The sequence below is a fragment of the Epinephelus fuscoguttatus genome, linkage group LG9 (genome assembly GCF_011397635.1).
Source record: "Epinephelus fuscoguttatus linkage group LG9, E.fuscoguttatus.final_Chr_v1".
Classification (NCBI taxonomy): domain Eukaryota; kingdom Metazoa; phylum Chordata; class Actinopteri; order Perciformes; family Serranidae; genus Epinephelus; species Epinephelus fuscoguttatus.
In genome coordinates, this window is record NC_064760.1 from 16,335,737 (window position 1) to 16,359,400 (window position 23,664).

The 23,664-nt window shown below is 41.2% G+C and overlaps 1 protein-coding gene across 7 annotated transcripts in view; it reads left to right on the forward strand.

Moving 5' to 3' along the window:
* diaph2 (diaphanous-related formin 2) overlaps positions 1 to 23,664 on the forward strand; it is a 513,027-nt gene that overhangs the window by 263,988 nt on the left and 225,375 nt on the right. For all 7 annotated transcript variants that reach the window (XM_049585042.1, XM_049585047.1, XM_049585043.1 and 4 more), the window contains 2 exons: positions 11,133 to 11,234; positions 17,510 to 17,604. In XM_049585042.1, the coding sequence (XP_049440999.1) occupies positions 11,133 to 11,234; positions 17,510 to 17,604 (197 nt within the window). The remainder of the gene's footprint in view (positions 1 to 11,132; positions 11,235 to 17,509; positions 17,605 to 23,664) is intronic.

The following is a 23,664-nucleotide window of genomic DNA, read 5'->3' on the forward strand; positions in this document are numbered from 1 at the left end:
TCTAGTAGCGGGTATGGTACAACAACTGAGTGATGCACAGGCTCATCAGTAATTATTTTTATCCCTTCATGCTGGCAACAGCCGTAGCCAGAGTCATTATGTTTTTTTTAGGTTGTCCGTCTGTCTGTCCCACTCTTGTGAAAGCGATGTCTCAAAAACGCCTTGAGGGATTTTTTTTTTTAATTTGGCACATATGTCCATTTGGACTCAAGGATGACCTGATCAGATTTTGATGGTCATAGGTCAAAAGTCAAGGTCACTGTGACCTTACAAAACAACTCAAGACTTCATACCCTAATCATGACGAAATTGCACACAAATAATGCAGTGTCTAATATAATATAGTGATGACAATACTTATCCAAAAGGTGGAAGGTCAGCTTCACTGTGACATCATATTGCTCTGCAAGAAAACTTTCCTGGCTATTATTCAACGCCATAACTCAGGAACAGAAGGGGAGACGTTTGGTCAGATACTGAATTGGTGACAACTGTGCTGATTGTTTAGATGTTACGGTTGGAGATGTGTGTGAAGCATCCATGTTTTAGGCTATGTAGTTTCTTTGCGGCAACATCCATATTCAAAGCACCGTCACCCATCGTGGCTATGTATGCGTCTCGACAGACATGGATGCAGAGATGGGCAAAAATACACCAAAATGAATCAAAATAAAATACAAAATACCGGTGCCAGAAAATGTATCAAAATAAAATACATATATTTTGTATTTTCAAATACAGAAAATGCTTTTTCTCTTTCTCTTTTTAGCAGTGACCCGCAGCTCTGTAGGTCACTCTGTCAGTCGGTTGGTTGGTCAGTTGGTCGGGCGGTCTACAAAGCTTTTCATGAATAACTCAAAAAATCCTTGACCAAAAATGCTCAAAATTTGCATACTGCAACTACAGACCATGAGTAACTATATCAGAAAGAATGCCCACGATTCGTCCATAGGTGGTGCTATACTAACTGATTCAAATGTTTTTGTGAGTAACTCAAAAAGTCCTTGAACAAAAATGCTCAGAATTTACATACCACAAGTAACTATGCCAGAAAGAACAACCATGATTCATCCATTAATGCCGTGACAGTAGCAAATTTGGTCACAGCTATTGTAAATGTGTGCTTGTTTTCTCACAATTTGGTGTAGGCTACCCTAAAATATTATTTATTTATTCAGATTTAGATTCAAACAACTTTACTGATCCCACATGAGGCAATTACTTTGTAGCATACTCATCCCAAGCATCAACCACAACAACATACAATTTCCTATGTTATGCACAGTCCAGTAAAACAGACCACTAGGTCATTGAAGGGCACATTGAACGGCCCGAGTTTAAAAAAACATATAGATAAAAATGTTGTTCCATCCAATATTATAAGAATGTGTAGCTTATTATTTTTGTTTTTTGATTCGTGGAGAAAGTATTTGAGTATTTTAAATACACAATTACTCCACTCAAAAGTATTTTGTTATAAATTACATTTGCTTTTTATCGGCCTACAAATTACAGAATACTCAAATGTAATTGAAATACATATTTTAAATACAAGTAACAGAAATACTGCCCATCCCTGCATGGATGTAAACTGTAACTGCAACTTGACTGGTCCACAAAGGCATACAACTACAGAGCAGTAATACTAGTTTAGTCATACAGTCGGGCTTTACAGGAATAAGGTTTTGATCAGAGATTTTTTTTAAAAAATGTAGTTATAATATTAAGGCCTTAACAAGCCCAATGACATTAAAAATGAAAGGCAAAAGGCAATAATGATACCAAATATTGTGAGACAAAAGATACATCTATACAAAATTCTCTTTGCTTTTTTAGCATCCTGTTTTCATCCTGCAATAATGAAAAAGCAATCAAAAGAAGAGAAAGGAACTGGGCTGCCCGTAAAAAAACTGAGAGAGGGTAAAGGAATAACTGTGCTTTAGAAAAGCTAGAGATATATTCTGTCAGCTGACAGATGTTCAAATCGTAACCCTGTTGAATACGCTCCAAAGTAGGACAGTCACTGCACAAAACCCTGAGCAGTCTTTCTAAAGCAGACTGTATAAATGACATCCAGAACATGCTTTGTCCTATTTTAACCATGTGTTCAAGGAAAAACACTTGAAGTTGAATATAACTCAATCATTCATGGTCATCGTATTTTTCCCCTTTTGCTTTCTTACAAGAGGTTGTATCGTATCAATGTACTCTCCTCAGTGGAGAGATTTGTCCGTGACCTCTTAGCACAAAATCTCTAAGAAGGGGACAGAAAGGCGAGACAAAAAGGCTTAATTGTGGTTTGAAAGGCTAGGTACACAGCTTCTTAAAACATATCTCTCTCTCTATATATGTATATCTAATACAGTAAGTGCAACACAAGGATTTGACAGTTTAAAGTTGTGCACAGTCCTTTTTGATGGAGCCTTCCTACTGTCTCCTGTTGCTTCCAGGCTTACAGCCAGAAACTAGGCTAAACATGTCCTGGACCGAGCTCTCTTAATGCACAGGGGTGAACCTGATATAGATATTCCCATGTAACTCTCGGTAAGACTGGCTGCAAATATATATCCTAATATCTACTTTAAGGTAGGCCAGCAGTACAGGTGCACACCTTAAGATCCCCACCTGTTTCAGCTTCTTTGAGCACACTCCGTAGTCCCAGTCTGGGCTCGGTCCTACGTAGCATGATGCTGGGAGAAGTAATGGAGACCGTGGGGGCATCAGTAATCCCACCAGCTGTCCAAGGAACAGCCTCAAATCTCTGTTTTTCATCCCCTCATAGTGACATGAGCCCGGCTTCAGCGTTTGTCTTCTGAATGCTTAAGGTTGAGCGGCATGGCGCGGACTTAGCAGACGCCAGGGGCAGCCGCTTGGACCATCAGCTAGTGCCTTCCCACCAGCGCCCAAGCGCATTGGGTCACAACGAGCTGCCTTGGCACCACCAGAGAATGGTTTCCTAGAACTGATTGGCTGTCAGGCTCAATCCATTCGCTGCCCCCAGGAGCATGTCTCCATGACCAATTTAAGAGGCAGAGTCAGAGCCTTCCCACACTCCCTGCCTCTGAGAGACAGAGAACAACAGTCATGTGTAGATGTAGGCAGATTAAATACATACTTGTTAAAAGGCTGTATCAAGCCCCAGGTCATCGACAATGCTTGGAGTTATTGATCTGAGGGATTTTTTTTATTTGCTCAGCATTGGTGTGTTTTCCCTTTTAAGTTCAGGCTGTTTTGGACAAATTTGTTAAGTGTTAAATGCTAATTTCTAACCTAGCAGATACTGTGGCTTAATGGCTCCTCCCTTCATAAATATAAATCTGCACTGTATAAGATAATCTATCAGCTTTGCTAAAGTCTGCGGATACTTCCAGTTTGAATTTGACATTAAGTAAATCTCACCACAACTTTTCTCAGGATTTATTTTTAATCCTAAAACGGCCAAAGAAGAAATTCCTAATCACAGCCATGAGCTAAAACGTTAAGAAAGTCATGTATAATCATGATATCCCGACATTACTGCTCTGATTCTCTGCTTTTGATAGAAGCTGACCTTTTCAATAGGAAACATTAATCGTTTGCAGGAGGCCCTCTCCTCTCCTCTCCTCCTCTTGGAATAGAAACAGGGAAGGGGGTCACTAAGGGAGATCTGTGTTGTCTCAATTAGAAGAGGAGGCGTTTTTCTCCCTGGGCCCTGCTCCAAGCCCAGCTGTGTACCTTCCACCGTGGGCTGAGCCTCTCCCTGCATACTGAAAACATTACTGGCCAGAGGTCAGAGTGTCACTCTGTGGGACTTCTCCTCACTCTCCTGCTCCCTATACACACACCTTTTATTTAGAGATCTCGGATAACCAGAACCAGATGGTGTCAGACAGGAGGACAGAAAACTCCAGAAAACTAGTTAGCTTAAAAACTCCCATAGTCATGCACGATTGAATGGGTTCATACATATTTTTTTGGGAAGTGTGTTTTGTCACACATGAGTGTGCACGCACACTTAACACACTATCCACAGTTTCCATCATCATTATCATTATCAGCCACTTCCCCCACTCCCTGTTATCATTAGGCATGATGATGATTGCATGGTTGAGAGCTCCACACCCCCAAACTGCAGTTCCACTGTAATGGTTCACCTTGAGCTGAGGAGTATTTTTGGAAAAAAAAACCAAAAAAAAAAAAAAAAAAACCTTGCTGTGTCAAGGTTAAAACCTGGCGGGGGGGGGGGTACACAAATGACTTGGAGAGATACTTATTAAGTTCACAGGCAATCATTTACTTTCCATAACAAAAACCTACAATATGTTTATCCACTCAAATACCAAGAGTTATTATCAGGCACTTATCTTGTTGTCAAAGCCCACATTATGTCTTATTCATACTGAATTATACATGCTTTTTTTCCTGTCCTGTTTTAGTTCACACAATCAATGCAGATTTTCCAAGCTGAAAGTAAAAGAAATACTTTCGGAGTTAAAGGGAGAGGGATTGTCTTTCTGCGAGTGGGAGCATGCTTTTAAGTTCCAAGATAGCGGGAGGAGTGGATAGAGAGGTGTGTATCCACACAGCAAATTGGCTTCGGGGTTGAGAAAGAGACCTCTGTTTAGCCTTCGTCAGTGGGAGAAATTGGTCACAGCTGGATTTCACTGGTCAATTGGTACGTTCAGATCTTGAGCGTGCTCTCTATTTTTGAAGGTCTCACTCATTATTCCAGCTTTAACTGGGGCAGGTACTTTATCTTGCCGGTAGACATTCAGGGACGCGTTTGTTGTCTATGTTTTGCCCCCTAATACCTTAATACGTTTCATTTATTCACTCATGGTTCCCCCCATCACATCTGTTTTGTTTTTGTTTTGTTATGGGTTTATGTGTGAAATGGTAGAGATACTGAACTTCAAAGGATTCAGAGTATATTCACTGGTCAACTGGCGCATGTGTATATATATTTAACACTTCTGTGGAATTGGTATTTTTGTGGATCAGACATGGCTGAGGCCAATGACTTTTCCTCTGAATCCATCTCCTTTAGACAGGCTGGCAGCTCTCCAGCAGCTCAATCCTCAGTGTGAGTCCCTGAGATGGAGGACAGGGCACATGTTTGCAGGCAGATTGCACATTTGAGGGAATAAATTGCCTCGTAGAGGACCAGACTCCACATTGTCTGTTCCACTCTGTGTTCCTTTGCCTTTAAATATGTTTGTTGAAGACCTGTCATCTGCAGTTTCTTTTATTTCTTTTCAAGGCCCGCTCATTTTATGGTGTCTGGTGGCGGGGCTCAGCCGGATGGTCTGTGTCCGGAAGTGAACATGTGGTAGTGTTTAGCTTTGTAATGCCCTGGGTTTTATGGACGTCTTGAGGGAGATATCGCATGGAAGGCAACCAGGATAGCGATTCTGGGCCAACAAACAGAATGGATGTCCAAGTGTTGGAGAACTCTTGTTATCACAGAGCTTCCCAAGGGTATACCTCAGTCCAAGGCCCACAGAGAAGGCTTAACATGAATGCCAAGTCATCTTTAATAAGCCAAATCTGTTTTTGCTCAAACATTCATGTATTTTTTCAATGGAACCTCTATCAATCTGGTGACTCCTTTTGGCACGGAGCAGGCCTTAACTCCCCCTCAGTTAATGGAATGTGTAACAGTTTCACTCACCAGAGACTTGTCTTCATGTGGTTATGTTGGCTCCAGTGAATCTTTCATGTGTTTTGTTAAACGTGATTTTGAAACACTTCCTCCTTGACATTCTTCTCAAGGCTCTTCATCCTTGTAAGTTAATACATTACAACAAATCAATGTGAAATACCGACTATTTATTGTTCATGGGTTCATTTTCTTCTCAAGCTTGCATGGCTGATATCAAGTCAAGAACATTTGACCCTGTAATTTCCCTTAGAGGACCATCTGGCCCGAGAATCAGCTATGCCAAAAGTTAAGCTGTACATGGTACAGTTGGTGTAAATCTCAGAAAGTGTTGCTCATGTTTCAGCAGATTTTCTCCAGTCTTTTATAGACTGTGTTCGTCTGGAGAAAAAGACATTCCTGTCCCTACCCTCCACCTTATTCCACCCTACATCAATTAATAAATGGTTATGCTGCTGTATTATCTTGAAATAAAGATTTAATTATTACTATGTTGATCTGACAGCCTCACACAGATAATATATCTCTATGTGATATTGGTATTGCTTTATATCACCACGGTACACAATGGCTTCAAGGAAACCAGCAGGCTGCCAAGAAATCTTTCGACATTGTGCCCATCACAAATGGCTCTTCACTGAGTGATTGTTTGGGAGATTCCATTAACAAATATAAATCTGTGCAAGAGGGATGGCTTTGTTGTCAGAGTATTACATGTTAGCCACTGGGCAAGTTATAAAACACGTTTAAATGTTGGCAAGGACTTTGATCAGCTGTTATGGCCCTACACTGTCGGACAGGTTAAGCTGTATTGGCAGAAAAAACAATTAGATTGATGTACATTCCCAAAGTTGCATTTTAATCAAAAGAAAAACACAAACTTTTGTCAACATTTAAAGGTTCAGTATGAAATTCTGGAGAAAGATAGTTGATAGTTGAGTCTTGTTCCCAGGTTGTGAAATACCAACGACCTTGGGTTGGTAGTCGGACCAAACCACAAACCCAAAGTCGGTATTTGACAGCCTGGGAATGAGACTAGACTATGAACTGTTTTTTCAGAATTACATTCCGCACCTTTAACTCGACCTAATTAGGATGCCAAGTGGAGGGTGTGGTTTTTAGTTACAACTTCAGTGTTTTGGACACATTTATAAAACTTGCTTTATTGTTGTGGCCAGCCATCTGGCTGAAATATGCCACCTATAGTCATCCTCTATACACACCTGGGACTCCGACTACTGTGGCAGCTCGAATGTGTGCAAGCCCTCCAGGGCCCATCAGTCCACATTCAGTGCTCAGAGGAAACATGTGACATGTGGCATAATTGAGTCAGCCAGCAAATACTGTAGCAGAAATCAGCCAACTGATGCCACTACTCATTGCCCAGCAGGAGAGCTCTGAGCTGTATAGGATGGCATCAGAAAAGGAATGTGCCTGTTTCATATTATTAAAGGCACTGTTTTTCTGTTTAATTTGAGATAGCATGGAGCCCTGGGGGTAAGGGCGAAGGCAGCTGAGGCACTGACGAATGGGCTGAGAGCACCCTGCTGAGAGTGTAAGATGCCTAGGTGAGAGATTCAAGTGGCAGCAGGGGAAAGAGAATGGAAGTTTAAGAGAACAATTTAGTACCAAAAGCAGCCAAATTCCCCCTCTCAGTTTAATTCGCCCTCCGTCTGTGGGCCATTCTCTAAGGGAGATTATTGTTTCCTCATGTTTTATTTTTGCTGGCTCTCCACTTTCTTTGTCCAAGGCTCTTGCTACATAAGAAATCCAGCATGATTCCTCTGGCCTCACTGGTTACTGACTCAGTGAATGCGAGTCAGGATATTATGGCTGTAATGTTGTTGTCATTGGATTTATTTATGAAGTGATTAATATTTATTTTGTGTCTGTCTTATTTGGTGGGTTTGGGGGAGTTCTGAAAGAAAATTGCAGACACTGAAACATGAAAATATGTATTTCTGCCAGCCTTCTGAAATCAAAGCCTTTAAAAAGCCTAATCCTGGGAATTGGGTTTATATTTTTTTAATTTGAAAGCAGACGAACACATTGACATAACAACAGTCAGCAACTGAAGTCTTGTTCTGATGTCAGTCTTTCTAATTTTCTAATTTCACCCACCTTCACTTAATGCAGCTGTAACTGAAAATTAACTTTGTCGGGTCAAAACACATGCATTGCGTTTCTCCACAGATATAGTCACAAAAAAGATGCACGTCCATACAGCATGTTTTTTGAAATTGTTATTTTTGTCATTAGTGCTTTCATACAGAATGTGAATATTATGCAGCCTAAAAGCGACGATATATTTTTTTTGTGGGTTCATGTACTTGAAGATTTTAATACAACAACACAAAGGTCCATAGCCTGAACCAAGAGGGCTAATTTTATTTTTCCTTTCAACCTTGACCTAGGCTGTGCATACCAAATCACACGCTTCGTTCTTACCTCTTATAATAAAAGCCCAAGGCATATTTATTGTGTGAGTGTTTATGAGTGAGACCTCAAAATCCACTTACAGAACACTCAATAAAATAGCTTATAGTAACCTAGGCTATACAAAAACTCAGCTGCCCAGGGTCAAGAGGATCCAGGTAGCTGTCTCCAATTTGCATTGCTGCAGGTTTGAATAGTTTTGCTGCAAAATATTAACAAGTGACTATCTTACATGTTCGTGCCATTTATTCATCACATCCTAGGGCCTACTGATCCAAGAATCAATGTATTTGAGGAGTTGTTATTGCTCACAAGTGGTAATAAAGTCCTGATACTGACAAAGATTGAAGCAAAACACAGCAGTGAAAAAAGCGGTGAAACAAATCTATCCGTGGAATTTTCTTCTCATAATGTGAACATTAGCAAAGGCACTAATCAAAGGGTTGTGTCTGGTTAAAAAAATTCTCGCAACTCCTACCTTAAATGCATTTATTTTTATTCTATAGTCCCCCCTCTCACCTCGTTGCTCGTGTTAACACAAAGAAAGGTCAAGCTGTTGGCTGATGTGCATCTCTGAGCTCCACTGAGTATGAAGGTGATACTGCACATCGTGTGCTGCTGTCCGAGCAGACTTAAAGTTAGAGTGCAGAGTCTTGTCAGCCTCTGAGGAATATACTCAGAAGACGACAGAAAATCAAACCACAATACTGTGTGTAACATTGGTACATGCTTGCACCCCTTTTAGTCCTACTTAATACAGTAAACAACAGCATCCCTGATGTCATGTGTTGACAGAAAGCACTGGAGCTAGGCAGGTGCCTTCAGCATTGCTTCTTCTAGCTGCCCAGGAGATGCTGCCTCTTTGATTGTTTCTTCAAATATGCAAGCCAGCGCTAGGGGAGCAGATTGTTTGTTCTAGATTTCCTGGGAGACTCCCACCTTGGGCTTAAACAGAGCGGTTGTGATGATTAATAACAAAGTGTGCTGCCTCTCCCATAATCCATCGGGAGGTGAGGGGAGGGTCTAAGGAATCTTCTCTCTCATTTCGCTGCTTCCTCTCATCTCATTCAGCGCTCCTCACTGCTGTCATTCCAGTTACAAATGTTGACTTCTTGTCCTCTACATGGGCACCTACGTTTTTAGAGCTTGATGCTATTGACGTGTAAGTGAAGAGTAATACATACTGACATGTGGTGTTTGCCCAGTGTGCGGCCTCAGTAATGTCTCCATTATGAAAACACAGGTTCCTTCACTAGTGGACCAATTTGTCTTTTGTGCTCAGTCATGTAACAGAGACTTAATGCCATTTTCTGGCATTGTGGGGGGTAACACAATTATCTCCTTGGCTCGAGCGAGTTGACAGACAGGGCCTAAAGGAAGGAGCTGCACTTAACAACCATCTACCCACTGTCACACTGACAGAAATGTTGGCGCACGCGAGCAAATGAAGAGGGGGATGTCATCCGCAGGACTGTGATGCACAGCTGATTATATGGCATATTATAGAGTTCAGTTGTAATGTTGATGGGGACTGTCATCAATAACATCTGCCGCTCAACAAATCAGTGTTATACCACATGTACACTGGCCTCAAGGCTGGACACAAAAACATAATGCATTTTACTGTTGCTGTTTAGCTTATTCTAGCAATGTGGTATATGACAGCAATCGTGGTTTATCTATTTGATATTGCACCTTGTTTAAGACATGGGATGAGGTGCCTGTGATTTTTACATATACATTACACTCAGTGTATCATCTGAATGTAGGATGCACTGAGAAGTTAAAGGTCCAGAGTGTAGGATTTTGGGAGATTTATTGGCAAAAATGGAAGATAAGAACTATGTTTTCTTTAGTGTAAGATCTCCTGAAAATAAGAATAGTGTTTTCTTACCGTATAATGAGTGAATTATATCCACATAGGGAGCAGCTTCTTGTCCACAAAGTCCACCATTTGCACTGCTATGTTTCTACATAAGTCCAGAAGGGACAAAACAAACACTGGCTCTAGAAAGGGCCATTAGTGTTTTTGTGTTAGCCTTCGTAATTAGCAGCCCCTACACGATGAGCAGCATCAGAAAAACACACATATTTTAAAGGAAGTGGCCACTTTGGAATGAAAATACAGGCAGTACTTACTGACCGTCATGCTGACAAGAAGTCCAGTGTAGTTTTTTAACGCACAAAACTTGTTCGGGGTATCGGAGAAATTACATCTTTTCAAGTCAATTTTGCATTGGATTACGACGGACGAGCCGTTCTGACGTTTTTTGAAATGCATTAGCAGAGTTTTATTACATTTTCAAAATGTGGGTTCCGTGCACTTCAAGTGTAGCTGTTATTAAAAACAACACTGGACTTCTTGTCGGCATGAGGGTGAGTAAGTACTGTCTGTATTTTCATTCTAAAGTGGTCTTTTCCTTTAACACAGAACTGTTTTATTCAGTGTTTTTTACCAGTTTAAATCACCAGATGTATTTGTTTTGGAGAGGAAGAGTCCTCTGCAGATAACTCAGCTTCCTGCACAATGAACACTCATGGAATCCTGACAGGGAGTTCATACTTGGCACATGGGAGAAGTATCAGCTGGTTGCAATCTGCAGTCCTCTCCGCTAGATGCCACTTGATCCTTTACACTGCTCCTTTAAATAGCCGACCAACTATTTCATACGAAGTAGCTCAAAGAGTAGCTGGCTTGTTTTGCCTTTTACTAAGAAAAGAGTGTTATGGAACCAACATGCTGAAGTTTTCTGGTATGGAAACTATGGTTTTTAATTGGTTTATACCATCTGTTGCAGCCTTACCCATCCTTGCCTGTCAGCTTACACTTTAATATGCATAAATGTATTTGCATTCTAATGTATGTAAATTATTTATTTCACTTTACCGTGGGAAATGTTGAATTTTCTTTGAACATCATTTAATTCTTGCTTTTCTACACAGCTGAAACCAGTCAGTGTAACATATTGATTAAATAGCAGGCTGTATAGTCTTGTTACATCGCATATAATTTCCAAAAAGTTAACATAGTAATTTTAATTTTTTTTCTTTCCTGCAGTGAGAAAAGATGTGAAAGATGAGACGGATGACAGAATGCAACAGTTCAAGAAAAAGGCAAAAGAGCTCCGCATCCTGGACGCCAAAACAGCTCAGAATCTTTGTAAGTATATATAGTTCTGTTTTTCTTTTATTTTACAGCCATTGACCACAGGTTTAACACCATTAGTTCATGAAGTACTACATTCTTTTTAACCATGACCTTTTATGACAGAAATGTCAGCGTTATTTTCCATGACACCCCAGGCATTTTCATACCCCCCTGAACAGCTCAAGAAAGCTGTTGGTGGGGAAACAAACAGTAGAATGCCCTCGACAGTGATAGTGCTTTACTGGGCCCTTTTGGGAAATGTTTTCTTGGCAGTTGTTTAGCGGTCACCACAAGTGCATATAGATTGTGTCCATGCTCCCTGTCTGTACTCATGTGTAAAGCAAATTTCTATTAGAACAGAGCACTAAAGCTTTGTGTAGGTGTTCTGAATCCCCAGGAGATTAAATGGACTAAATGTTCAGTTGATACTGCTGTGCAGTTTTTACCTCACCCTCCAAGCACTCATTTATTTCTGTGTGGTGGGTTGAAAGGTTTCTCGGTTGGGGTTCGATGCAAATGATCTACAAAAACTTTTTCCGCCTTAGAATTTCCGAAACAGCTCAGCCCCTGCACCTTCTCTCTTCCATGTGAACCTCCTTGATCCCAAATCCATGAAATGTGTGTGAATTTATAACACAAAAAAATGAGTGACTCCTTGCAGCATTGTTTTGATTGGTAGGTCGAACATTTCATATTGTTTCCCCAACTCTGTGGGATTTCACTGCAGTCTTGATATCCCTTGCCTCAGAGATACAATGTAAATGATAACACCTTATGCAATATGCATGTCAAGTGCTAAGATTACAGGTCACCCTCCTTGCAGCCCTTACTTCACCCTTTTTGTTTACCTATGTTTTTCTGGAATGAGTATATATTTTAGATAGATACCTTCCTGTACACTGGATAACAACCGGAGGCAAACTAGGATGTTAAAATGAGATGAGGGATTCATGTACATCACAGAAACATGACTAATTATATGTGCCTCCCAACCAATTCCCTTCCTGCGCGCTGCTAATATCTTGCAATGACTTCATATTCTTGCGTTTCCATGAAGAGAGACCAGATGAATGAGTTCATCAGGCAAAATATTGGGATCTGATGTCAGAAAGGGGCATGTGGCACGAACATAAGGATGATGCACAGAAGCGTCTGTGTGTGAGTTTGTATGTGTCTGCGGGTGCATGTCATGGCACTTGTGTATGGGTTGTGTGACAAATGTTGTTAGGTGTCACTGCCATCTTTGATTACTGCCCCAGCAGATGGGCTTTGAGTTTGGCAGGAAGCAAAAATAAGTGTAGAAAATCTCACCTCCAGAATGGCAATGGGTGGAAGGCATGTGGTCCTACACAGATAGACAGCTCCCCCGGGTCGCCTTGACACATAATGAAGCATCATGGATCATATTCACTGCCTGCTGCACAACCCTCTAAGCTCCCTTTTCAATTTTGATGTGTGTTGGTATTGAAGGTTCAGTGACTGGGATGGGTTGCGAGACAAAATGAATGATTGTGATGCCAGCGCCACTTCATGTATTTTCATATAATGATAATACATACCACTGTCTCATAAAGTGTGTGCCTATCTGTCTCTCTGTCTCTCTAAAAACATACTTGCAGCTGTTACAATGAGCTGCAGGTGAGCATATGACTTGTTGCTAAGCCCTCAATCTCAGAACTCATCCGCTATCGGTTTGACAACAGTAAGTCTCTGGGGACAACGGCAAATATTTTGGGGGCTCTGGTGTAGCTAGTGGGCTAAGACTTCCTCTTCTGTGCACTGCTCATAGTTTACAGCTCGATGAGCAACTTGAGGCAGGTCCAGACAACATTTTGGCTGTTTCAACAAACACACAATATCTGCATACGAATGTGGATGAATTAGGAAAAAGGCAAATAGAAAGCTTAATTGTCATCAGACAATAGCCAAAGGGTCTTGTGACTGCCTTGCAGCCAATGCATTCTGCTTCTTTTTCTCTCCATCTGGACTGTGAACTTAAAGGTAACCAAAGCTCACACAAATGTGATTGGTCAGTATTACTCGGACAACAAAGGGAAACCACAATGCTTTGGACACCAAAATCATGTCCTGTTGCCTATGGATTCTGCATACATATGTAGATATCTGTTTATAGATATAGATAGACAGATATTTCTTTTGTCCCTGGGCTGGTTTTGGGACTGTCACGGCCTGATTTCAGGGCAGCTTTTCTTAAGACTAATAGTTCATGTTGAGATGTTTATGTGTGTTTTTTGCAATTAAATAGAACTAGGAGCTTATTATTATAAGAATTAGTGTTTCCCACAGAACCAGTCTATTTGTGATGGCAGGGACATGTGGAGGTGGCTGACAGCTGATTACTAATGATCAGCTGTTGCTCCCGTTAAAAGCAGCACTGAAGGTCAGTCCCCATGAGCCACTCTCCTGCTGTTCTCTCTGCCCAGTTAGCACGAGCTAACACAGCAGTGGCCCCTGACATCCTACACTGTGCACTTAAATGGTCCCAGCAGTCTCACACTGAGACTGAAACGGGTCCACTCTGTCGTTAAGCCCACTAGTAACTGTTGGATAAAGTTAGCTGTGTGATGCTAACAGTAAGCCCCGTCACTGTGTCTGTGAGACCCTGTCCCAGGCACAGAGCTCACTCTCACACATAAGATGAGGTGGACAAGGAGGTAGTCAGTAAATCAATATGATGCACGCAGCTCTACAATGAAATTAGATGTTATATGTTTTAAAAAATCGAATGAATGGACAGTGAATGGACAAAATTGCAAGGTGGCATAGAATGCACAGGGGTTTGCTGAATTTGCGTGAATAGTTGCGATCTCAACATCTCAACATCTTGGATGAACTGATGGATGTTATATTCCTGAATAAAGAGACCTGTTGTTGTCAAAATGAGATAAGATACAACCACATCCATTTTGACTACGATCCTACCTTTGGGGTGATTCATTATCTTAGTCACTTGGCTGTTAAAGCAAAGGTTGGAGACGAACATTAGATCAACAGCAGAGTTCTTGATATTAGTGGATAAACCATGAAGTTGTGAAGTGAAGGAACCTGAAGACCAAGTAGACTGATCAAAATGGAAAGATTTTGACTTAAGGAGGTGAAAATTCTAACATCCTAACGTCTGAAAGCCCAGACTTTAATGACAGCCCACTTTTCAAATGTACAATTAAGTCAGAGTGGCCTATTGTATTAAAGGCAGACCCTGAAGTAGGAAAATCATAACAGCGTTTAAATCACCAGCAATCAGTAAATCAGTTTTAGCCCTTAGATTTTTTGAACAGACGCCTTATTGGACATTTTTATATAATATTGGATATATACATTTCTTTGTCTGCAGTCTTTGATAAAAACAGTTAACTTTTACTGTAGACTTGAAATGTTTAAAAATCAGTGAGTTTAGAGGAAGAGTTCATAGGAACTTAGGCCAGAAGCATACCCTTTGAAAACAAAGATTTTAACATATTTAAAACTAGAAGAGAATGAGCCATTTGAAAAAAAAAAATACAATACAAATATTTTTCATGCTGGTGTGTGCTTTTTTTTTTTAATGTGGTAGTTTTTATAAGAATTTATATCAAAGTGATAGAGGCAAACTTGAAAAAGATATATGCCATTTCTGGCAGGTCTCAGGGTTTCCTACACATTCATTTATTTGTGGCAGCCTGCCACGATAACAACATCTGCCGCCACGGTTTGATTTTTTTATTCTTGGAGCTGGACTGCTCATTTAGAGCGCTGTTGCAATATACATATATCATTTGGTTGTTAATTTCACCACACTGTCAAATTTAAAAGTGCAGTCGCAGAACGCCAGGTGCAGTGAAAGTGAAACTTAATCGTTCATTACTCTTAGTCTAAATGTTTGCATTCACTCACCTCTGAATATTCTGTTCCTCTCATCTGTTGATCTAATCAGCTCTAATCCGATCAAATGATCAGTTATCCACTCTGCATCTCAAGTTCGTCAAACTGCTGAGGAAAAAAAAGAGTTCCTGAAGAGTTCCACCTGTGCTGCGTTCATGGACCCACAAAATCACAGACCCAAATTTCGAAAAGGGACACAGAATGATACAAAGGGACACACACACAAAACGCCACGCCACACAAAGATTAGAATTCTGTGGGAAACACTTTGCACATATTATGCAATAGTAAAATCCTTTGCAAAATTTCACACTGTTGGCTAACTTATCATAAGCACAGTGACTTCCCAAGGCAGCCTACTACAACTAATGTGAGCTCTAATGAATTTTGTTATGTTAAACAATTTCCATAACAAAAGTAGTAGGCATCCTACTGATTCTCAGCTTTACAAACATCACGGAGCTCCAACTGTGAAGAACCACTGCATCACACAGTTTGTATGCATAGTATCGGCTGTTTAAAAAAGTGGAATGCCTTGATTACCACAATCACCATGACTGTGCACTAGAGATGCACCGATCCAGCTTTTTCAGTTTCAAAACCGATCCTGATGCTGTGGCTTTGAGTATCAGCTGATACCCGATACCGATCCGATACCATGGTTGACGTAAAAAGCTATGTACCTTTACATGTAGAACAGAAAAGACTAGAGGCACCAGGCATTGATGACGACACAGTTCTTTCCTAAGATAAAATGAAACAAGATGAAACAGATTAATGCAATGATGTACTATTTATTTTTAACAAAAATAAACAGTTGTGCAACAGCAGTTGAAATATAGTGAAATACCTCCACACAGCAGATTTTCTCCTTCGCTCCATGACGTATGATGTAGCTCGCGTCACAACAGATTTAAAGGGAAAGGATCCCCTCAGGTATAGCTTGCATTTTCCGATACCCGATCCATCTGTTTTGATGATATCGGGGCCGATATTCGATCCAGATATCAGATCGGTGCATCCCTACTGTGCACCTCCAGCAAATAAACAAGCCACAAATATACTGTAGCTTAGTGCACCGTCGTGGAATCTAAGAACTGATCTTGGTGGGTGGATGTGTAGATGCAGTTTTTTTTGGCAAAGTGTTCACCAAAATTACATTAACACACCTCCAACTGCACCGTTGAGCTCATCTAACGCTGGTATAACCAAACTGGTTCAGGGTGACTACACACGGCTGACAGAGCGTACAAAAAGTAAAAATGATGGCAGCAAAAGTTGGATTTTCAGTCACTCTCTACCCGTGTCTTGTCCCCCATCTGTATCTACTTCAGTTTGTAATTTACAATAACTCCCAGGATTACTTTTGACAATATTTCCCCAAGAGAGCCTTGCATCCAGCTGTTGGTTTCATATGAGGAGGATATAGAGCATATTGGAGAGACACTAATAAATGTATACCATTTAGACAACAAATGAGGATGTCATGATTCATTTGATAAAAATACACCACAATATGGAAATGTATTGCTAATGAGGGAAAAATTACGTAACTCCAGCCAACAGCAAAAAAAGAAGAAACATCACTTTAGATGGAGTGACTTTCTCTGCAGTTCTACAGCTCTGAGTCACCAGGAACCTGATACAGTGAAGCAGAAAGGTTAATGTTGAGTAAATAAACCTATATCATACCTCACATTAAATGCAGTAGTCGTGATATGTCATGGCTATGTACTAACTAAATGCAGTAAATAGTGTGCGTAATAAATAGTGATAAACTGTGATGGAAAAAAAAAAAAAAAAAAGAAGCAGTACCTCTGCGATTGTTGCGCGTCAAATACAGACATCAGGTCCCACTGCAGCAGCAGTATAGCAGCTGTTGAGTGAGTCTCCTCCAACTCATTACCAAACCTCCACCTGTGACTTCCACCTGGATACACCATCAGCTCCAATTTCCACTGTAGGCACCCCACCTGGAGAGCGAAACACCCACTAGGTTGTCCCCTGAGGCAGATTCAGTGTACTTCTTTGTATCCACCCAAACAAAACCATGTAGCCCTCCCAGATGACAACATATCTGCCGCCACAAGTACAAGTAACTTATCGTCATTAACTCACTGTTATCATTATGGCTCACTTTTTATGACTTTATGTGTTGTATGGTTTTGGCAACTCTCTCTGTTACTGCTGAATCTTGATGTTTTCCTTCCCAGTTTTTGTCAGGGTGACACAAACTATCCTGTTGAGGGCCAGAAAGTGTATTAGTTTTTCCAAGTGACAAGTTAGGTCTGTGGTCATTTTGTCTGAGGAGCGATGAGTGCTGAAATGTCTCTTTGAACCCCGCGGTCTAATAAAAAAAAAAAAACAGGAGAGGAAATGACTCTCTTCTCTCTCCATCACAACAGCAATTTTCTTGGGCTCGTTCCGCCTGCCTTATGAAGAGATCCGGGACATTGTGCTGGAGGTAGACGAGGAAAGACTGAGCGAATCACTCATCCAGGTAAGACTGATGTTCACTGTGGTGTGTTAGTTTTTTCACTCACACCCACACACAGACATACACACACACTCTTATTTTACCCTCGGAAACACATGTGCACCTCTGTTTGTGTCTCAGAGAGAGACATTTTCTCTACGTGTTCACATGAAAAGATAATTTTTGAATTTCAGTGTCTGGCGGCTTGCTTGGTGACCCCATTTTACACCTGGTATGGTCTGCTTTTGGCACAAGTCTGTTTCCTCATTCTCATGTGGACCACAGAGACCCCCCCATTCATCCTCTCATAATGGATGATGAAGGACAGGGCTTGGCAAAGTCTCCCCAACTCCACCCTCCTTTCCTCTTGCCTTTGTCCTAAACCATAATTGATGAGCTTCCTAAAGGCTACTTGTTTGTGCTCCCAATTTTATTTCTGTTTCTCTTGTCACAAAAAGCATTAATTGAAAGCAGGGCGGGCGTATCTGAAGTGAAGATGCATCACTGGACAGCGAGAGCCTCAATTGCACTAATATTTCCTGCACTGCCCTTGTGTTAAGCACTAAAGCTATTGCCTTTTGTTTTATTTTTATTTCTGAAGTAGGAGGTGTAAACTTCAGGAACGAACAGCAAATGGAAGATTTGACTTTAATATAAACTTGGCAGTGATACACTGTGTTGTGTGCAAGAATGTTTTCCTCAACCAGCAGTGGGCATCGTTCAAGTGAAGCTTTCAAGCTTAAGTCCAGAGGTCTTTCCTACCCTTTAAAAATAAATAGATAAATACGCTACCTTTGTACTGATATATGTGTCCTTTCCCACATGGCTTATCAACCAACACTTGCACAGAAGCTAGTCTGCTTCCTCTTCACTGCTTGGATCCTAGACGCTAGTAAAGGGTGGTGAGGCAATATATATTAAGATGGGGCCTATCTGCAGAGCTGCCCTGCAGGACTATTATTTTGAGCTCTGATAACCTTTAATTGGCTAGCAATCTGGCAGAAAGTACAGAGCCTACGTTATGAGATGGCAGACCCCCTTCTGCTTTGTGAAGGAGAAAGGAAGTTAAGGTGTTGACCTTTACCACCTTCAACCCTTTTTTTCCGTAGCAAAGTAGAAATCGTGTATATCAGCCAACATGGCAGCTGCGTCCCCGACACATCCCCACCAGGGCCTCGTTGCACACTGCACCAGACAAATGGTCGGACTGGTTTACAGTAGTCTGGTTTGCTTAAAGGGAAAAGAACAAACCGCTACCACTAAACCGACCAAGCCGCACCTGAGTAGTTAAAACTCTGTCCAGTTTTTCAAGGCAGAGAGGAAATCTCTGAAGCAATTTACTGATAAATACTGTGATGAACAAATAACGGCCAAACCTAACAAACAAATACAGACAAGAAAAAAAACGCCATGCATGCTCAGATAATCTCAGTGATGCAGTTACTATGATACAGTCCTCCTCTGTAACCTTTAACTTCCTTTTGTTCACCGTTAAACAAAAATCATCTGAATCAGTGCTGTTCAAGAGATGACAGGTGTTCAGGGATAAGTGACAAAAATTGCTGTTTTGGGGGGGGGGGGATCTTTCCACATGCAACCATCCCTTTGTGTGGGTTTCCGTTGTCCCCATTACCTTTTCCATTTCCCTCTTTATTAAATGTGAAGCAGGACAATGAGGCTCAACAAGGCTCATGAGAGCAAGTGTGTGAGTCATCATAAGCATCTGGGAGCAGAGCTAATGTCACAGAGTCCAGGGGGAGGCAGGAGGACCAACAGAGTTAACTTATTGATGCAGAAGGAGCTCACATCTGGCAAGTGTGTAGCTGCTGCTTAGATAACAATGCTTAGGAAAGAGGAAAGCCTGGACTAGACAATTAAGGCAACACTTTCTACACACTGGTCAGTGTTTTTCTCTCCTTTGTGCTTAGTGTTTAGAATTGCTTCATTAATGTGCAGTGTTTCTCCATTTGGATTTAGTATTTTATGTACAGTAATAACACTCAGAATAAAGCTCTTACCACAGTCATTTTTTTAATTCACCCATCATTATAATTACACACCTGGAGTTTTGCTCTTATTAATACTTCACTAGAGTATTTACAATGAGTGCATCACTTGAGAGTAAAACAAGGCTTCACAGAAACTTCTGAGTGGGAGTGTAGGATATGCCTCGTATAACCCAAACCTAGTAGTGAATGAATTACTTGTGAGTATATGCTTAGTAAAAATGGTGCGTATATTCACACATTCTCATCCCAAGTCGTCACATTTTGCCTCTTTGTCCATTGGCTTTCACGTCTAAATATTGCGTGCTACGTATCCTCCTGGGTCAGCTGTTGATGTTTCAGGACACTGCAGCCAACGTCGGGACATCAACGAAAGCATGTGTTTAATTTTAGAAAAAAACATCACGGTTTGGCTCTACATTCTTATGGGAAGCAAACACTGGGCTCCCAGGTGAAAGTCGAGGGTTTACATGCAATATGTAGTCTATTGCATGTGTATTCTATCTCTACAGATGGGAAACTCCGACTACATCTCACTGATCTGTAATGAAAGTTGTTGTCTTGTATTTCTTTCTGAGAACAAACTGAAATATGAGTCTGATAACGTTTTAATAAATTGACATCAAATCAAATCATCAAACAGGATGTTGGTGACTTCCTGTACGGACTGAAAGCTGCTGGAAACTGCTGGGAAAGTGTCCGACTTGACTGCAGCTTTTTGTCACCGCCTACTGCTGCAGCCACCTGCTCTCATCCACTTTCCAGGCGAGGCGCAGTTCATTTCCAGGGTTTTCCCTGGTTTTTTTTTGAGACCAAGGTGGCAAAGGCCTGTGGCGGGGGGCATCTTGACATCTTGACAGCTGTACTTTTAGATACATTCCCCCCCCCCCCCCATTAAATATGAAAGGAGGCCCCCACATGCTTGAGCTTTACACTGCTGACTTGTATAATCAGAACAGACATGTCCTGTGATTTTCAGCCTTCTATGATTATATTTACCCTTCGCAGCAGGCACATCCTGACAGCTCAGAATATTACTGTCAGGTATTGTCCCCCCTCTATTAAATATGAAAGGAGGCTGAAAATCACAGGACATGTCTCTTCTGATGATACAAGTCAGTGGTCCTGAAATGTATGTTTCTCTTCTATAATACACATTCTACATCTCGGAGGTGTTGTCTTACTACATACGGGCTTCCTTCACCTTTCAAACGGGGCAGAACTCTGTGGGAAACAGTAGGAGTTACACAACCCGAGGGGGAACTGGGATCTGTCTACATTTAAAGTAAGGGGTTTGTTCATGCAATAGATGCTCTGTCTGAACGCCTCCCATGCACCCACGCACGCTTTAACCAAGGCGGCGGCCAAAATCACCCAGGCAGCCCGTCTTTGTCTTAGATAGACAGTGAAAACCCTTAAAACGAGACTGACGTGTTGTCAGTGTGCTAACTGGCTAACTAGCGTCAAGACGGTTTTTCGGTTTCCCTTTTTGAATGATGATTACAGACGACTGCTGTCAGCTGGTGTGGAGAGTTATTTGCTCTCGCACAAGTGCAGAACATACGTGCTGGTTGGCCGACGGTTGAAGTCTTTGTGGTGTGTTCATGTGCAGCTTTTTGGCCAATATACAGGCGAGGTGAGGCGGCGTGGCAGTGCCCCTTCCTTTGCTGCTAGTTCTCTGAAGTCAGTTTGGTGGGTCTGGGCCTTTATAAAAAAGTAAGCAGCAGGCATCCAAGAGACACAACTCTGAAAAAATGCAAATGTAGCAAGAAGAAACGCCAAACCAGAGTAAAACTGTGGTTGGCTTTCAGTTTCACTCGCAAGCGTGTTTAGAAGCAGTAACTGACAATCCTGCATAGTATACCTTTACTACAAGAGTTTAAGATAATCCACTTCTTCCATAAATATCTGTTTGAACCCAGTATATGGAGTGCATTTCACCATTATGGTCTTTTTTTTATGATTATTTGGACTTTTATTGCCTGAATTAGACAAGACAGCTGAAGATAGACAGGAAAGTGGGGAGGGAAATGCATTCATGGGATGCTGGGAGCAGTAGGACTTGGCAAATTGACAATATGTCCACTAGTTCATATTACTGAATTTGCTCTCATTTTATTTTGGAGTCTGTTCCTCTCTTTTGAAGCATATTTGCATTTTTTCCAGCAATATCAGTCAAAGCTTGTCTGTTTTCCTTAATCTTTTTTTTCTATGAAATGTTATCTTTCAAAGGAACTGATCTTTAATCAGATTTTTTTTATGCCACGCGGTTGCCAGTGTGGCTTTTTGCTTCCCATGAAGAAAAACTGAAAAGCCTCAGTTTTTGTATTTGTGTTTGACGGTCAGCACAATTAGCTCCTAGGTTTTTACAACAGCATAAACGCTTTTTTTTTTGTCTGAATATACGTAATATTGTTAGGTGCCATTTGGCAAGAAAAGTCTAAATATTCATTTATATGAAAATGTCAATGATTGTATACATAGACAATTTTCCTGTTGAAAAAAAGAGTTAGATGATTATAGAACAAAATCTCACAACTTAAACAAGGAAGCAAGCGGCACACGCCTGAGAAATACAGTTAGAGCTACACAGAGGCACTGAAGGGGAGCAAAGAGACTTCCTGCTGGGTGACACAGTCCTGAGTGTGGGCTCCATCTGCACAGTGCTCATCTACACTCATTATGCTGATTAATCACTCTACACCACCCACTTTCAGCCACACGCCAATCACCATTTATCCACATGGACAACTGCACACACATACAGAGTAGGAAGACGCGTCTGCATGGCTTGGGCAGCACTCAGAGGAAATGCATTTATTCTACCATCTTGCTTCTGTTAGAAGGAGTGGGTGATTATGTGGACCTAAAATAAGGGTAAATACATAGGGGAGATGAAAAAGTGAAGGAAAGGGACTTGTTTGAATCAAAGATATGTGCAAGATGGAACTCAAGTCGCCTTTGTTGAGCCATTGTAACCATTTGTGTGCTCTTGTGTTTGTTTTGAATTTTCAGTTTTGTTAGCTTGGTGCAACTTGTTGCTTTTGCACGTTGGAGTTAAAACATCTAAAATAGGCTTTGCCAAACAAATGGCTTTTTACTGAGACACAACAAATGTGGCAATTATTTAATTGCTGAGTAGTTTGTGATTAACCTACCACTGCAGCCTTTATTGATGCAGGTACCATTATCAGTAGTTAAATAAAATTTCCCATATTTTATAACAAAGGTGGTAAACACATTTTTGGTGTGATATCCATGCTTTTCTCTTACTGACTGGCAGTTGCATCCGTTTATACAAACAGTTAGGCATTAATCAACACTCCAACCTTGAACGAGCGATAGTGTACAGTACCTGACAGCTCCACAAAGCTCTCCTGCATTCATGTCCTCTGATGAAGAGCTCTGATAAACAGCGGCTTTGTTTAAATTGTCTTGTAGCACTTGATAGGAGAGGAAAATAAAACACTACAAAACTTGGCCCGGTTCAAAATCCTCCCTTTGCATTATTTTGCAAAGACGAGTGACAAGCAGGCGGGCAACTGATAAATGGAGGGAATAGTGAAAATGGAAGGAATCAAGGAAGCAAGAGGTGTTCATAATGCATCTAAACTCTGTAACTCAATCTTATTATCTTTCTTCTCTGTCGACATGTCTAATATAATGATTTGTCAGCAGAATGTGGCAGTGCGCTGGCCTTGAAGTACCCCTACAATGTGTCACCCTGGCAGAGTGGATAGATAGGAGTTGATTGGCTCTCCTTATTCTGCATTAGGGCCCATCAACGCCTCGGAGATGATGTACACATCCCTGAATGCTGGCAGACAGTCTTGGCTCTCACCATTCATCCAGACTCCATATGAATCCTCGCAATCCCGCACTTATTTTCATCTCCATGCCACTAGTTTACAAACATACATACAGCACATGCACATGGATAGATGATGTCAGTTATCCCCTCTGGCTTCTAGTCTCCGCGCAGTCTTGTCATTAATCATCCAACTGATACATGTGTGTGTGAGGTTCACATGTGCAATCACACACGTTGTTTGCATGCAGACTCCCTCTCGCTCCTTCT